The 17,166-nt window shown below is 47.8% G+C and overlaps 1 protein-coding gene across 2 annotated transcripts in view; it reads right to left on the minus strand.

Moving 5' to 3' along the window:
• Positions 1 to 17,164, minus strand: part of LOC137421140 (proprotein convertase subtilisin/kexin type 5) — a 172,006-nt gene extending 154,842 nt beyond the window's left edge. The window contains exon 1 of one of the 2 annotated variants that reach the window (XR_010983262.2): positions 16,790 to 17,134. Coding sequence is in view for 1 of the 2 variants with exons in the window: in XM_068106886.2 (XP_067962987.2) it covers positions 16,790 to 16,988 (199 nt within the window). In the remaining variant the exon portion in view is untranslated. Of the gene's footprint in view, positions 1 to 16,789 lie in introns of both variants that reach the window. The other variant, XM_068106886.2, reaches the window with a different exon arrangement.
• Between the last annotated feature and the right edge of the window lie 2 nt (positions 17,165 to 17,166).

Raw genomic sequence — 17,166 nt, forward strand, 5'->3', positions numbered from 1 at the left:
TCACACACAGAGCTTTATGGATAAAATAAACCTCTCCCCAACAGCATAAAAAGCCAACAGTCTGACGACTAACCTTTTATAGTGACCGTTGTAAAGAGGTTCACTATTACGGCATTGCCACTTCTGCCCGAACCCAAACAAGGAACAGTTTGTTACACACACACATATATATATATATGTATGTATTTATATTATTATTATTTATATATTTATTTAAGCCTGGTGTCGGCTACGCAGTTAAGGTCCTGGCTTGTGATCTTAGGATCCTGAGTTCGAATCCCGGTCGAACGTTCAATTAACGCCAGGAGGGTTGACTCAGCCTGTCATCCTTCCGAGGTCGGAAAATTGAGTACAGCTTGCTGGGATGAATGTGCCAGTGTGTGCCCTGGTTTAGAATCGGTGCACCATATCCCTGCATGTCGTAAGAGGCGACTAAAGGGTTGGCGTCAGGCAGGGCATCCGGCCATAAAAACATTGCCTCAAAAAGGAAGCCATGATGATTGTCATGGGGCGCGCAATGGGGCACGCTGCTCCAGCAGGGAAAATGGCCTGAAAAAGGGGAAAAATATTTATTTTTTATTATTTATCTATGTGTATATATATATATATATATATTATATATATATATATATATATATATATATATATATATATATATATTGTTGTGGTTTTGGAATAAAGGTTAATTCCCCCTCGTAGGTAGACGCACCACAACATGAAGCCTCGCGATAGTTCAGTTATTTCTTTGTGAATGTAATCGTAGTCCTTTCCTGTGTTTGGTTTTGCGTTGAGTAGGCCAGTGAGCTTAGGTGTTCTTTTGGCGCTGAAATGCCACGTGGCAGGCCTGAACAAGTCTGGCGAGGCCGAAGGGAGGCGCTGCAGGAGGGAGTGGCCGGTAAGAACGAACCGCCAATCAGGGCTCGAGGGGAGTGGCTAACCACGACGACCAGGGGCGGGGTTTGGAACATTCGAGTGAGACTCTGGGGCGGGGCCATAAAACCCTGCTCCGAACCCCCCCCCCCCCCCCCCCCCCACCTCAGTTCAGAGATGTCAGTGAGAGTCGTGTGCACGTCAGTCAGAGCCGGAGAGTATCGTGAGTTCAAGTGCTGAGTTACAGTTCCCTGTGAGACAAGAGTTCCCTGTGAGAGTGAGTGGAGTTTGGTTGAGCTTGAGCACGCACGGAAACGCACCGCGGAACGAGTGCATTGAATTGCGGTGATCGAGATTGTACACAAACTTTCCCCGTGCCCCATGCCCTGCGCTCTGCGCTGTATTAATCATGCTCGAGAGGACGACCCATGCCGGGCCACAGACGCGCAATCTCCTCCTGCCTGCCTTCGCCTGTATACGTGCCGTGCACGCCAGAGCCACGCCGGGCAAGCTGTTCCGGAGCGACCGACGGCAAAGCGCGTTTGGCGCGCGAACATTCTTCCTCCATCTCCCCGTGTGCGTGAGTGGGCCCTGTGTCTGGGCTTTAGTTAAGATCGATTAAGCTTCTGCTCTGTGTCCCCTTTCCTTCATCCTGATCATTGTAAATAATAATAAATTGTGTTATTCCTTTGATTTGACCGTTCTCGTCCCTTCCATCCATTGGCTTCGCATGGTACGAATAAAACCGCTCGAATCGGGTTCCATAAAAGTAACAGCACGAGTCACGTGATACGCATACCGCTCGGGCGTACTCGATTAAGCGTGGCTTGTGCGAGGTTTGGTCCTCGCTTTCGTGGCAGCGTGGGGTCAAGGTACGTGCGAAGTTGTCCCGATACCCTTTTTCACGCTTGCTCCGGAAGTGGTGATTCGGCCTCGCGGACCCGAAGACCCAGGGGGAAAAAGGGGTTTAACCCCCCCTTTGTAACGGGAACGGGCTTCGGGAGATCCGCAAACAAATTGGTGTCAGGATTGGGATTTGAACCCTGAAAATTTTTTTTGGACAAATTGGCCGCAACAAATTGGTAGTCAGGAGTGGGATTTGAAGCCTAAGAAAAAAAAAATAATAATAATAATTTGGACACCAACAAATTGGACCCCAATTTGGACAAATTGGCCGCAACAAATTGGTGTCTGGGAGTGCGAGATAATTGGACCTAGAGTGCGCTTCACGTGCTCCAAATTATGAGTGGACAAAATTTAGTTGTAAAATCAAAATTATATTCGTACCATGGCTGGCCAAGGCGGTCAAATGCCGGTGGGGGTAGAAGAAGAGGAATTAATGACCCAGGACCCATAGGAGGAGTTTGTAGACGAAGGGAAAATTGATGAGGGTGCGGCAGTTGGCGAAGGAAGTGGCAGCGCCTCGCACGTGGTGGTGGAAGCCGAGCCCGCGGTGCAAGTGGACTGGGGCCTATTTATGGCACAAATGAGGGCCTTTATGGTCCAGATGGGTGAAGACATGAAAGGACTGAGGGAATAAGCAAGGTATGACAAGAATGGGTTGGAAAACAAAATGGATACCCAGGGGGACAAATCCACCTGGGAAATGAAAGGGTTGGAAAACAAAATGGACACCCAGAGAGACGAAGCAAGGTGTAACATGGAAAAAATGGAAAACGATATAAAGGAATCCAGGTGTGACCTGAAAAAAATGAAGGCAGCGTCAAAAAAGGACATGAAAAAGGCGGGGGAGGACATTGGCGCAGGTTGAGCGGGAAGGTGGCGGTGGTACGTGACGAGGTGACACGGTGTGGGGAACGCATGGAGAGCCAGGTAAAGCGGAGCACAGCCAAGTTGACCGGGGCTATGGGAATCGCGACGCAGGGTGTAGAAGAGCCGACGATCGGCGAATTGGGAACGAAAATTTCGGGGGCGCCCGGCGAAGGCCAAGTTGGAAAATAAAATTTTAAGGGCGCCGACGATCGTCGAAGTAAAATAAATAATTGGGGCTGAAGAGACGAGAGAAACAGAAAATAAATCACAGGAGGTAGAAAGGGAGCCTGAACAAAGTCTGTATTTGCAATTTGCACAGTGATGCCGTGCTTACTGACGAAATTAAAAGTTTGCAGGTGCTGGCGAAGAAGCCGGGGAAGGAGATCCCCGAGGTGAGTTGCGAAAATGGCGCGAATGTGTTTGGCGCAAACGGGTGTTCGGAGTGCTTGGGACAAAGGCGAGACCCGGGCGTTCGCGATGGGCCCATTGTGCGGTGTACGAGAGCGACTGGTATGGAGTGTGAGAGACAGTCCATACCTGAGTGTGTGAGAGAAAAGTGTGCGCCGGAGTGTGCAGGAGAAGTGTGTTACGGAGTGTGAGCGAGAATGCACACCGGAGTATGAGCGTGAGTGCGCACCTGGGGGTGTGGAAAAAGAGTGTGCGACGGCCGAGTGTGTTACGGAGTGTATAACGGGAGAGTGCGCACCTGGGGGTGTGGAAAAAGAGTGTGCGGTGGCAGAGTGTGTTACGGAGTGTATAACGGGAGAGTGCGCACCTGGGGGTGTGGAAAAAGAGTGTGCGATGGCCGAGTGTGTTACAGAGTGTGAGGGAGAATGCACACCGGACTGAGTGCGGGAAGAGTGTGTAACGGAGTGTGTGGGAGGCGCGTGTGCACCTGGGTGTGCGAGTGCGGAGTGGGTCGCGAGTGGTGAGGACGCGGCTCAAGCATCGACACCGACCGGGGTAGCGCCTAGCGGGACGGGTAGCAGACGTGAGCCCCCGGTGAGTTGTGTGCTGCAGGGACCGGAGGGAATCCGTGCTGCGTCGTTCTCGCAAGGACCGGCGTGCACGATTAGTGTCTCCGGCCCCCACACTGTATGGTTGGTGCCGTATGGCGGCAAAGGCGATCGGCGAGGTTCACGGGGAGGTAGGAGTTTTCGGAGCCGCGCATCCTATCGGGTGCGGTGCTCCGACCATGGCCGGTTGGGCCATCATGCGTGGGACCGCGAGGCCCCGCGAAGGGATGGAGCCCTGCACCTTGGCCCATCCATACCTCCCCCCTTGGATCGAAAATGCCGGACGGACACCACATACAGGCGACCAACCACCCGAATGGATCGCTTGGCCCTTCGAGGCCGAGCTGTGACAACAAACATCCACATGGAGAGGCTCATAGTGTAGCGGACTGATGGAAGTAGTGTACCCTCATGTGGGGGAATGGTAGTGTCACCATTCCTCACACGACTGGGCCCATGAGCATTAGTTTAGGAAGATGGCAGTGATAGGCACATGGGGGTGCCAGCAATGGTTGCCTCCATGGGGCACCGAAGCTAGCCGAGGGAGGGCTAGGATAATGTTAGGCATCTAGAAGACAGTAGGGACAAGAGATTTAAGTAGTGACACTTGAACTATAGCGGGGACATAGGTAGCTTATATGGATGTTAATAAAGGGTGTACATAGTGTAAAGGGACGACGGGGAAACACGAGTTTGAGGGGAAGTAGTTAGATAGATGATGCTGTGTGTTTGAGGATTTGTGTTGTAGTGTGAGAGGAGTTGTGGGTGAGAAAAAGTGGAATTGTGTTTGAGGTGTGTGAGCACAAAAGATTTGCGGGATAAATGGTGTGTGAGATAAGTAGTGTGGAATGCATGGTGTGGAATAAAAGGTGTGGAATGCATGGTGCGAAGGAGTGAATGGGGGGAGTGGAACCCATTCACGAAAGCCCGGGGTGGGTAGTGTAAAGCCAGGTAGATGGCATAGGTAAATTGTATGGATATTGACAACTTTGGTGCGGGTAGTAGAAAGTAGTGTTTTGTTGGGTGCATGAGTCTGTGGAATGGCTGGGCGTGTGGCTTAATTGGTGCGTGTGGTTATTGGGGCACTCCGCCACTGGTAGTTTGTCGGCCAGGTGAGGCCGCAGGTAGGCTCTGGGAGCCGGTTAGTTGTAGTGTTGAGTGGGGCCCGTGGAATCCCCGGAGAGGACCCGGGTTGCCCGATGCCAAAGTGGGCACAGAGGGGGTAAGAGCCAGGGAGGGCCTTCCCCGTTTAGGTAGTCGCAGGAGCAGGTAAGCTCGGGTGGCGGCTTCAGTGGCGGATGTGCGCAGGTAGGTAGACCTGCTGGTAGGGCCACGCGACCCAGCCCCGAAATTGTGCGAGGGCACAGAGTGAAAATTTGTGGGGGTGAGACCCAAATTCAGAGGGCACCACAGGGTGGGCAATGGGAATTTGGGTTCTTAGAACCACATAGTTTGAAGAGGCCGATTGGCAGGGTACGACCCCGGGTAGTTTAAATGAGCAAATGTTATTAGAGTAGTTAGAAGATGAGAAATCCCTTCGCACCATCCACAGCCAGTCACCAAGGAGGACGGAGCTCCACACCAAGGCTCTGTGAACTGTTTGGACGTAAGACGCATTATGACATAAGGGGACATTGTGTTTGTTCCATCCCTTCCTTCCTGGGAGGGATTGGGAGACGGATTTGGAATTAGAGGGGGATATGGGAGACAGGACATAGTGACGGATTGTAAATACAAGGGGGGCTAGGGTAGTGTCGCCAACGGTGGGGGGTACAGACGGTTAGGGACGAGCCTGCTCTGCTCGCTCTTCCGCGTACCTCGCGCCGCACCACCTTGTTTTTTTGTGTACCATTGCATCTTTTCTGCTTGCTTGTTGTGCTTTGTCTCTCCCCCCGCCCCAGGACCATTATTGAGGGCGAACTGTGCAGCACCATCGACCTGTGCAGCATCCCTTCTGCACCTTGCTGCCACAAACCTTTTGCTACATCTGTGCAGCCGACCTGTGCAGCACCTTGCTGCCATGTCCTTTTGCTGCACCCTTGTTTCACCAGTGCAACCGACCTGTGCAGCACTTTGCTGCCAACCCACTTTGCTGCACCTTGTTACACTCATGGACCACAAGCCTTGTGGCCTTGCAACTCTGCTGTGCAGCATCTTGCTGCAAAATCATCTTGCATTTCGGACCACTTGTTTGAGTGGCATTGATGCCACGCAGTTGGACCACGTGAGAACGGCCGTGCTGGCCGAATAAAAGCATTTTTGTTTATTATTGTGTGCTAGGGACGAGAAGTTCTGCAAGTTAGTTGGCCCCGATGCTTCAAATGGCCTGTATGCCAGTCAGGGGGCCAGCCGGTTTGATAGACGCACATGGAAGAAGCAAGAAGCAAGATGCAAGAAGCAAGCAGCAAGTGCCATTCATGACTGTTTTTGCTGTGTTTTCTCTCCCCTCCAATCTTCTCTTCCAAAAAGAACAGGTCCTGGGTCATAGAATTGTAAATATACGTGCTTGCAAATACAAGAATGCTGCCCACCGGCTATGTGTTTAGTTTGAAAATTCCGGAAATACTCGGGTAGTTGTGGGCGTGAAACTGTTATGTAGCTGCTCAACGCAATAGGAGGGACATATTTAGTGTTAAAACTGTCGCACACATGGGTCAGAGTAAATGCTAGGGGGAACCACACCTATGTGTCACATTTAAAAGTTAGGTTAATTTTGCATGTCAGGCTCTACCGGTCGTTCCATTGGTGGGTTCGACTCGGGCCGGGTCTGATGAGAGAGGGGTGTAGTGTTGTGGTTTTGGAATAAAGGTTAATTCCCCATCATAGGTAAATGCACCACAACATGAAGCCTCGCAATAGTTCAGTTATTTCTTAGTGAATGTAAGCATAGTCCTTTCCTGTGTTTAGTTTTGCGTTGAGTAGGCCAGTGAGCTTAGGTGTTCTTTTGGCGCTGAAATGCCACATGGCAGGCCTGAACAAGTCTGGCGAGGCCGAAGGGAGGTGCTGCAGGAGGGAGTGGCCGGTAAGAACAAGCCGCCAATCAGGGCTCGAGGGGAGTGGCTAACCACGACGACCAGGGGCGGGGTTTGGAACATTCGAGTGAGACTCTGGGGCGGGGCCATAAAACCCTGCTCCGAACCCCCCCACCTCATTTCAGAGAAGAGGTCAGTGAGAGCCGTGTGCACGTCAGTCAGAGCCGGAGAGTATCGTGAGTTCAAGTGCTGAGTTACAGTTCCCTGTGAGACGAGAGTTCACTGTGAGAGTGAGTGGAGTTGGGTTGAGCTTGAGCACGCACAAAGAATGCACCGCGGAACGAGTGCATTGAATTGTGGTGATCGAGATTGTACACGAACTTTCCCCATGCACCGTGCCCTGCTCTCTGCGCTGTATTAATCGTGCTCGAGAGGACGACCCGTGCTGGGCCACAGACGCGCCATCTCCTCCGGCATGCCTTCGCCTGTATACGTGCCGTGAACGCCAGAGAGCCATGCTGGGAGAGCTGTTTCAGAGCGACCGACGGCAAAGCGCGTTTGGCGTGCGAACATTCTTCCTCCATCTCCCCATGTGCGTGAGTGGGCCCTTTGTCTGGATATGTTAAGATCAATTAAGCTTCTGCTCTGTGTCCCCTTTCCTTCATCCTGATCATTGTAAATAATAATAAATTGCGTTATTCCTTTGATTTGACCATTCTCGTCCCTTCCATCCATTGGCTTCGCATGGTACGAATAAAACCGCTCAAATCTGGTTCCATAAAAATAACAGCACGAGTCACGTGATACGCATACCTCTCGGGCGTACTCGATTAAGCGTGGCTTGTGCGAGGTTCGGTCCCCGCTTTCGTGGCAGCGTGGGTTAAAGGTACGTGCGAAGTTGTCCCGATACCCTTTTTCACGCTTGCTCCGGAAGTGGCGATTCGGCCTCGCGGACCCGAAGACCCAGGGGGGAAAAAGGGGTTTAATCCCCCCTTTGTAACGGGAACGGGCTTCGGGAGATCCGCAACAATATATTACCTTGTTTGAGTGGCATTGATGCCACACAGTTGGACAGTTGGACAAAATAAATACAGAAATCTATATATATTTCTGTATTTATTTATTGACACACATATATTTATTATTATTATTATTATTATTATTATTATTATTATTATTATTATATATACATATATATATATATATATATATATATATATATATATATATAAACTTGGCATTTAATATGGAATTTTTTTTTTTCTTGACTTGGGTTTACTTTCTGAACTCAGTATATCAATCTGGTGAGTTTCTTTTACCCTTCGGTGATGTCTTTGTTGAAAGAACCATGTCACTGATTGTCTGTCGCAGCAAGAAGTCAATAACAGGATTAAATCACAGGTGGCGTGACAAAATGTAAGGACAGGTACATTTGACGATTGGCTTCACAATCGGGTATATAAGGGTTGTTGCGTTCTGTATTAGTGGAAAACAACTGCTGCACGTCTACAAAAGTTATTGCCGCTTCCTCTGGAGATGGTCCGTCAACTTGACAATGCTGTTTGTCATTGAGTGGTGGCTTTACGAAATTCTGGCATGAAACAGTGTGCTATTGCTCAGCAGTATGGCATCACTCAAGGTCAGGTGTCAAAGATCCTGAAACGAAATGCTCAGAGGGGTGTCCCTACTCCAATACCGAGGCCAGGACGTCCACACAGAACCACAAGGAGAGATGATCGCCAGCTGCACCGGTTACTCTGCAATGGCCGTACCAATTCAGCTAATAGGCTTAGGGCTGAGCGGCAGCAACTGACAAATGTGCCTGTATCCAGAAGGCTAGTCAACCAACGACTGGTTCAAGCAGGCTATCGTGCCAGGCATCCCCTGAGAAAGCCACGCTTGACCAGACAACACAGCCAGCGCCGATTGCAGTGGGCCAGAGAGCATTGTCAATGACAGCCAGGACACTGGAATCACGTGACCTTCAGTGACGAGTCTAGATTTCTGGTCTATCGTCAAGATGGCCGCGTCCGAGTGTGCAGACAAGTGCATGAAGCCCACAACGAAGATTGTATAGTGCCAAAAGTCCAAGCTGGAGGTGGTGGGGTGACCGTTTGGGCTGCTTTTCATGCAGGGGGCAAAACTGACCTGGTTGTTCTGAATGGAAACCTGAACCAGTTCAAGTACAGGGTCATTCTGGAAGAAACATTGCTTCCATTTGCTCATGCAGCCTTTTTAGGAAACTTTGTCTTCCAAGATGACAATGCACGGCCTCATCGTGCTCGCATGATCCAACACTTTCTTGCTGACCGTGGTGTTGAGCATATGGAGTGGCCTGCCATGTCCCCGGATATGAATCCGATAGAGAACTTGTTGGCAGAACTAACGCGTCAAATCGACAACTTGGACCAGCAGCCTACCTCTGTGCGTGAATTGCAGCAGGCTATTGTCACTGCATGGCAAGCGATTCCTGTCCAAACCTTGGCAAATCTCGTGAACAGCATGCCTCGACGTGTACGTGCTCTCCTGAATGCTCGTGGGGGTTACACGAAGTACTGAACTGTAATTTTACTGTCCGTAATCCCAGTCGTAATTTAACTTTTGTTTTTGTTAACAAAAAATTTGGCTAATGTGCAAAATAAAGAGATACTTCTGGAAAACGTACATAAGTTTAACACAGTACTGTCCATGAATTGAGTTCGATATCAGTTTACATCACTTTCAAGGATCAATTTATTTGTTTCGAAATGTCAAATGTGGTTTTTGTTTCTTTTAAAGGTCACACTAACAAAACCTAGAATAATTTCAACATAATTCCAATGAACTTTAGGTTCTAAGATCTTGAAAAGTAAGTTCACTCCCACAAAAAAAATATTCCATATTAAATGCCAAGTCTGTATATATCTATATATATCTATATATATCTATATATATCTATATATATATCTATATATATATATATATATATATATATTATATTAGCTTGGCTCGGCTCGCTGCGCTCGCCTCACCACGCGTTATTACTGAGGAAGGGGCTTATTTTAACTGAGGATAATGACTGTACCTGAGTTGCTGTGTTGTCATGATTTACACCAATCATAATACAAACAATTATTTTGCACAAATGTATTTGTTGTGTTTGTGATATTACATTTTTATAAGCAATTTAGGTTGAAGATTTCGGTTGAATGTTTTTTTTTTTTCAAGAAAGAACCGCTCAGCACATACATAGGAGAGGGGTGGGTGCAGACTGGAAGTTTGGGACGATTACACGTCACCACCAAGTAATTTAAAACACCTCACCACCAAGTAATTTAAAACACCTCACCACCAAGTAATTTAAAACACCTCACCACCACGCCATTAAAAAAAACCTCACCACCACAAAATTCAAAATACCTCACCACCACGTGATTCAAAACCACCACAACGTTATTAAAAACACTTCACAACCACGGAAACAAAAGTTTGAGGGAGTTGTTAAGTGACAACACAGACACTGCCCAGAAGTGTAGATATATAGATAAATGACTGTACCCGAGTTGCCGTTTTGTCATGGTTTAAACCAATCATAATTCAAACAATGATTTTGCACAAATGTATTTGTACTATACGTGATATCACATTTTATAAACAATTGAAGTTGAAAAAAAAAAATGTCCTGAAAAAATCCCCCCCCCCACAAAAAAAAAATTGGAAATTTTTTCAAAATAAATACCCTTAGGACATACTGACGGGAGAGATATGTGCATACCAGAAGTTTGGTACGATTTCACAAAGGTTTGAGGGAGTAGTTCAGTGACAAGACAAGACAACACAACACAAGACAGACAGACAGACACTGCACAGATATATATATACCTGTAAATAAATTACCTGTATTACCTGTATATAAATTTCTGTATAAACTTATTCACATACATATATATATTTTTATATATATATATATATTACCTGTATTTATTTATTTATTCACATATATGTTTTGTCAAGAAACAGGAAGTAAATTGCTGCGTGGGGCTAGTGTGAAAAAATTCTGACAACCCGGGACTCAAACCGAGGAACTCATCACTTACGCGGTGACAGCCCACTGAGCTATTGAGTCTCTGGGATATCCTCAGAGAGAAACATATATATATATATATATATATATATATATATATATATATATATATATATATATATATATATATATATATATATATATATATATATATGTACAGTCACGTGAAAAAGTAAGGACACCCCATGTAAAGTTTTGACTTTTGAAACATATTTCAACATGCAGCTATTTGATCTTCATTTCAACAATATTGATAGATAAAGGTGATATAATATAACAAATATCATGAAACATTTACATTTTGTAGTCCATTGTATAATTTAAATAAACATAAATGCAAATTTCGCATGTGGAAAAAGTAAGTACACCCCTACATTTATCACTACTTCAAATACCTAAAATTAGAATCAGGTGCACCAGCTCAGGTGCAAATGATTAGAACATCGTCAGAGAAGATCTTGGAGGAACCTGTCTTATTTAAACCTCAGGCATTTAGTTTGGTTTGCTCTTTGTTGTTGAAGTGTGCGGTGTCACCATGCCTAGATCAAAAGAGCTCTCTGAAGCCTTCAGAAAGAAGGTTATAGATGCCTACGAGTCTGGGAAGGGATTTAAAAAGATCTCCAAACAATTTGAAATCAATCATTCGACTGTCTGGAAGATCACCTACAAGTGGAGAAGATTCCAAACATCTGCCAACTTGTTCAGGCCAGGCCGCCCCAGCAAGTTCAGCCCGAGAGCAGACCGCAAGATGCTGAAAGAAGTCTCTAAGAACCCCAGAATGTCATCACGGGACCTACAGGTAGCTCTTGCCACTGTTGATGTCAAAGTGCACGAGTCTACCATTAGAAAGAGGCTGCACAAATTTGATCTACATGGGAGGTGTGCCAGGAGGAAACCTTTGCTGTCCAGAAAGAACATCAGGGCAAGACTAAAGTTTGCCAATGAACACCTCGGCAAAGACCAGCACTTCTGGAACAATGTGCTCTGGACAGATGAGTCAAAGGTAGAGCTATTTGGCCACAGTACCAGAAGACATGTTTGGCGAAAACCAAAGACAGCATTTGACCACAAGAACCTGATACCAAATGTGAAGTATGGTGGTGGAAATATTATGGATTGGGGCAGCTTTGCTGCATCAGAGCCTGGGCAGCTCACCATCATGGAATCCACTATGAATTCTTCATTGTACCAGAGGGTGCTTGAGGATAATGTGAGGCCATCTGTCGGAAAGTTGAAGCTCAACCAAAGGTAGACCTTGCAACATGACAATGACCCTAAACATACCAGTAAATCCACCAAGGAATGGCTGAAAAGAAAGAAATGGAGGGTTCTGGAATGGCCAAGTCAAAGCCCAGATCTAAATCCCATCGAGATGTTGTGGGAGGATTTGAAACGAGCTGTGCATGCAAGAAACCCTCAAACATCGCACAGCTGAAATAATTCTGCATGGAGGAGTGGCAAAAATTTCTCCCAGTCGATGTCAGAGACTGGTCGACAGTTATAAGAAACGCCTATTTGAGGTTGTTTCTGCCAAAGGGGGCAATACCACCTATTAGAGCCAAGGGTGTACTTACTTTTTCCACATGTGAAATTTGCATTTATGTTTATTTAAATTATACAATGGACTACAAAATGTAAATGTTTCATGATATTTGTTGTATTATATCACCTTTATCTATCAATATTGTTGAAATGAAGATCAAATAGCTGTATGTTGTATATATATATTCTTTTTTTCCGAAGAAAACATTGTCACAACCTCAGCTTATATTGCCAACAGTTTCCTTATGCAAGTGTAATTGAGCATGGAACTTCATAACGTGGATGTTTACTGGTAAATTTGGGATATTTTGTGTTCCCATGTGGACTGACGGTTCAAGACGTGGGGAACGTCGGTTCAAATCTCACATACCATGCGTGTTTGTCCATTGTTTACTCATGTCCTTGTGATTGATGTTAAAGTATAACCTTTTTCCGGTCCGGTCTGGAGAGGACGCTGGCGTTACTTGTTCGCCGCTTCTCCGACTGGGCCATTGTACATAGTTTGCTTTTCTGGTGGCCGTGGCGGATTTTTGACCGTTGGGTCTGCCCTCTGCTCGGTCCCGGCTCTGCTCCTGGCTTCGCCTGCCCGGCTCCTCCACTGTTTCCTCAGGCCCGCTCCCGTTGTTTGTGGCCGTTGTTTGCGGCGGTGGCTGTTTGCCGCTGTGGTCTTGATTAGCGGCTGCAGTCGTTTGCCGCTGCGTTTGCCGCTGCGTTTGCCGCTGCGTTTGCCGCTTTGCCTCCTCGACCTTGGCCTCGTACTCGTCCCTTCGCTCCTGCCTGGCATGGCTCTGAAGTACTCCGCCGCAAGGCTTCTTCTGCTCAATACCCGCTCCACCCCATCATGCATCTCTGCCATCAAATCAAATGGACTCCTCCGACGACCCAGGTACATTCACCGTGGCTCCGGTCGTAAGTTTGTTTATTTGCAATCAGGTCACTCCATCCCCGTCCTCTGGTCGGCTCAGCGCACTCTCACTCTTCGTCCCAGCGCACCTGGTCACAGCAACCCACACGATCGCACCTCCTGCCTACGAACCCTGGCTAAATCACCTGAATTCATCCCTGCTGTTCAAAACAACATCAAGCTCACCCTGTTCAACACCCGGTCCCTCAACAACAAATGCCTCATCCTGAACGAATACATCCTGGATAACAAACTGGACTTTCTCTGTCTCACCGAAACCTGGCAACAACCTCTGGACTACTACACACTTAACCTCACCACACCCAATGGATATTCCTACGTCAATAAACCACGCTCGGAGGGCCGAGGTGGTGGAATTGCCGTTATCCACCGTCAAGACATCAAGACCAACCTCATCTCCATCTCATCTGCTCCATCATTTGAACACCTGGCTTTAAAACTCTCTGGTCACACGCAGTCAGTCATGGCTGTCGTCTACCGCCCTCCCAAACCACACCCATCATTCCTGTCTGACTTCTCCTACTTTCTGACCCAGCTATGTTCCCTCTCCCCCTCAATCCTCCTCCTTGGTGATTTCAATATCCACATGGACTCCACTGACTCCACAATAACCACTGACTTCACTGATTTACTCACCTGCTTTAACCTCACTCAACATGTCGACTTTCCTACCCATATCCGTGGTCACATTTTGGACCTTGTCTGCTCCACTGGATTAAATTTGCACCATCTCCATGGCTCCGACCTCACCCTCTCTGACCACTTAGCCATCACTCTGACCATCAACATCCCCGCCCCAACACCAAGGCATTATCGCACAATCAACTTCCGTAAGCTAAACGCTCTTTCACCTACCTCATTCTCATCCACCCTCTCTGAAAAAATGTCCACTTCTCCCTTCATTGACCTCCACACCCCTTCCGACCTCACTGACTACTACAACCACACTCTCTCCTCCTGCCTTGACCAGCTTGCGCCTGTAAAAACCAAAACAGTTTCTTTCACCCATTCTGCTCCCTGGTTTACCCCTGAACTCCACCTGATGAAAACTCGTGCTCGCCAACTTGAAAGACTCCGCAATAAAATGGGTCTCACAGTTCACTCCCAAGCCTACAAGGACCACATACAACACTACAAAGATGCCCTCTCCCGCGCCCGCTCTGCCTACTACTCTCAAATTATCCACTCTGGCTCCGGAAACCCAAAAGCACTCTTCTCGACAATAAACAAACTCCTCCGCCCCCTGAACACCACCACCCAGTCATTCACAGTAGACAACTGCATCTCCTTCCTTTCTTTCTTCCAACGCAAAATTGACAACATCTACAACAGCTTGACCACCGCCGCACCCGCTCCCCCTCCAACCACCTGCCCCCCCTTGTCCTGCCATCCCCTGTCTCGGTTCTCCCCAATCTCCCCTACTGACCTCTCTGAACTCCTCATAGGAATGAAAACTGCCACCTGCACTCTTGACCCCATCCCCTCCAGCTTTGTCAAAGCCTCCCTCCCTGCTCTCTCTGCACTTATCATTGCAACAATAAACTCCTCCCTGTCTACAGGCATCGTCCCACCTTCCCTCAAAATTGCTGCTGTTACCCCCATTCTAAAAAAACCTGGTCTAAACCCTGACACCCTAAACAACTTCAGACCCATCTCCAACCTACCCTTTCTGTCAAAAGTTTTGGAACGCGCTGTAGCCACTCAACTCAAACATCATCTCTCTGCCAATAACCTGTATGAAACATTCCAATCCGGATTCCGCTCCAACCACAGTACTGAAACTGCTCTCCTCAAAATCACCAACGACCTTCTCCTCTCCTCTGACGCTGGCAACCTCAACATTCTCGTCCTCCTCGACCTCAGCGCTGCCTTTGACACCATCGATCACACTATCCTCCTCACCCGACTTGAATCCACCTTTAACGTTACCGGCACTGCCCTCTCTTGGATTAAATCATACCTCTCTGACAGATGCCAGTTCATCTCCATCAATAACTGCAAATCCCCCACTGCTCCCCTCCCCCAAGGTGTCCCCCAAGGTTCAGTTCTTGGCCCCCTCCTCTTCATCCTTTACCTGTCCCCGCTCGGTCACTTAATCCGCCGTCATGGTCTCCAATTCCACTGCTTCGCCGATGACATCCAGCTTTTCATCTCCACCAAGTCCGTCTCCACCGACACCCACTCTATCCTGACAAACTGCATCACTGAAATAAAATCCTGGCTTCAAATCAACTTCCTCAAGCTTAACTGTGATAAATCTGAAATAATCATCATTGGCCCAAAAACGCTCACAAAATCCACCCATAACTTTGCCCTCAACATCGACGGTATCCCAGTATCCACCTCCCCTCACATCCGGAATCTTGGCGTTATCTTTGACCAAACCCTTTCCTTCGACAAATACACTAAACAGATCACAAAGTCAGCCTTCTTTCACCTGAAAAACATTGCCCGTCTCCGCTCATCCCTCTCCTCCACGGCTGCAGAAACCCTCATCCACGCCTCCATCACCTCCCGTCTGGACTACTGCAATAGCCTCCTCTATGGTTCACCCTCAAAAATCACCAATAAACTCCAATACATTCAGAACTCCGCTGCCCGTCTACTCACCCATTCCCGGACCCGTGACCACATCACCCCCGTCCTTTACAAGCTTCACTGGCTCCCCATCCCCCAGAGAATCCAGTACAAAATCCTCCTCTTGACATACAAAGCCCTCCATAACCTGGCCCCATCCTACATGGCTGACCTCCTCTCCAGACACACTCCCACCCGCAACCTCCGCTCTGCTGGTACCAACCTCCTGACCCCCTCCATCCGGACCAAATTCAGATCCTGGGGGGACAGGGCCTTCTCCATCGCTGCTCCCACCCTCTGGAACTCACTACCTCACACCATCAGAGACTCCTCCTCACTCACCACATTCAAAACATCACTAAAGACCCACCTGTTCAACACTGCATTCAACATTCAACCCACAGCATTTAACCCCTGACTATCTCTTCTCCTTCTCCCTCCTTTTGCTTTAAATATTTCCCTATTGATTCTTGTCTTTTTGCAATTGTTGTTTTCATGTATTGTTATGCATTATGTTTGCCACTCTGTCAAAGCGCCTTTGGGCTTCTGGAAAAGCGCTATACAAAATAAATGAATTATTATTATTATTATTATAACTGTCTCAGGTCTTTTGTCCTGCATGTGGTTTATGTCCACACTCCACCACGAGCCTTGGATCAATGTGAATTATTAAAATACACTTTCCAAACTTTGATATTTAATTTGTTAAGAAACGATCATGAATTAGCCTTTGTGTGATGCCATGATATTATCTGTCAGTACGTGAAAACATGCAGATGCTCGTGCTTAGACTATCTACAAATTACGTACACACAAAATAACGTTTCCCTCCCTCATTCCACGTATTTTATCATCCCTTCCCCTCACCCCATTCCTCCATCACATGCGTACGTAATATGTAGACATCCGACAACTCACTCTGTGCATCCTTCATTCCTTCCTTCCTCGGTTTCGTATTTCGCTCCCGCTATTAATATCGATACGTTTAGGATCTCTGGCTATAAACAGCAAAGCAACCGGCCGTCCAGCTTTCTGCGTTGATCCAGCTCACCTGGGCCACAGCGCGTGCAGTTAAAAGTTTCTCCACCATCGCACTCGGCACAGGTTGCATGGCAAGGGTGGCACCGGCCGGCCATGGCATAGTGCCTGGAGGGGCAGAGCTCGGGCGCGGACCTTGGGGCCGCGAGTGCGCACCACAACGGGCAGGACAACCGCATGAGCAGCAGCAGGGAGATCGCGCTGGACGACATGATCGACGATCGCCTTGGGACTCCTAATGGAATCTTAAACGTTCCCAACTTCGCTCCGTTCGATGCGAGATGAATCAATGAACAAATGGGAAGTCTTCCCGACTCAGAAGAACTTCGTTTGGTGAAGTTTCCCGTGCGGCTGCCTCGCTCCCGTTTGCCCAAACACTCACTCTCCCAC

This window comes from Myxine glutinosa, chromosome 2 (genome assembly GCF_964187855.1).
Source record: "Myxine glutinosa chromosome 2, kmMyxGlut1.1, whole genome shotgun sequence".
NCBI classification, from domain to species: domain Eukaryota; kingdom Metazoa; phylum Chordata; class Myxini; order Myxiniformes; family Myxinidae; genus Myxine; species Myxine glutinosa.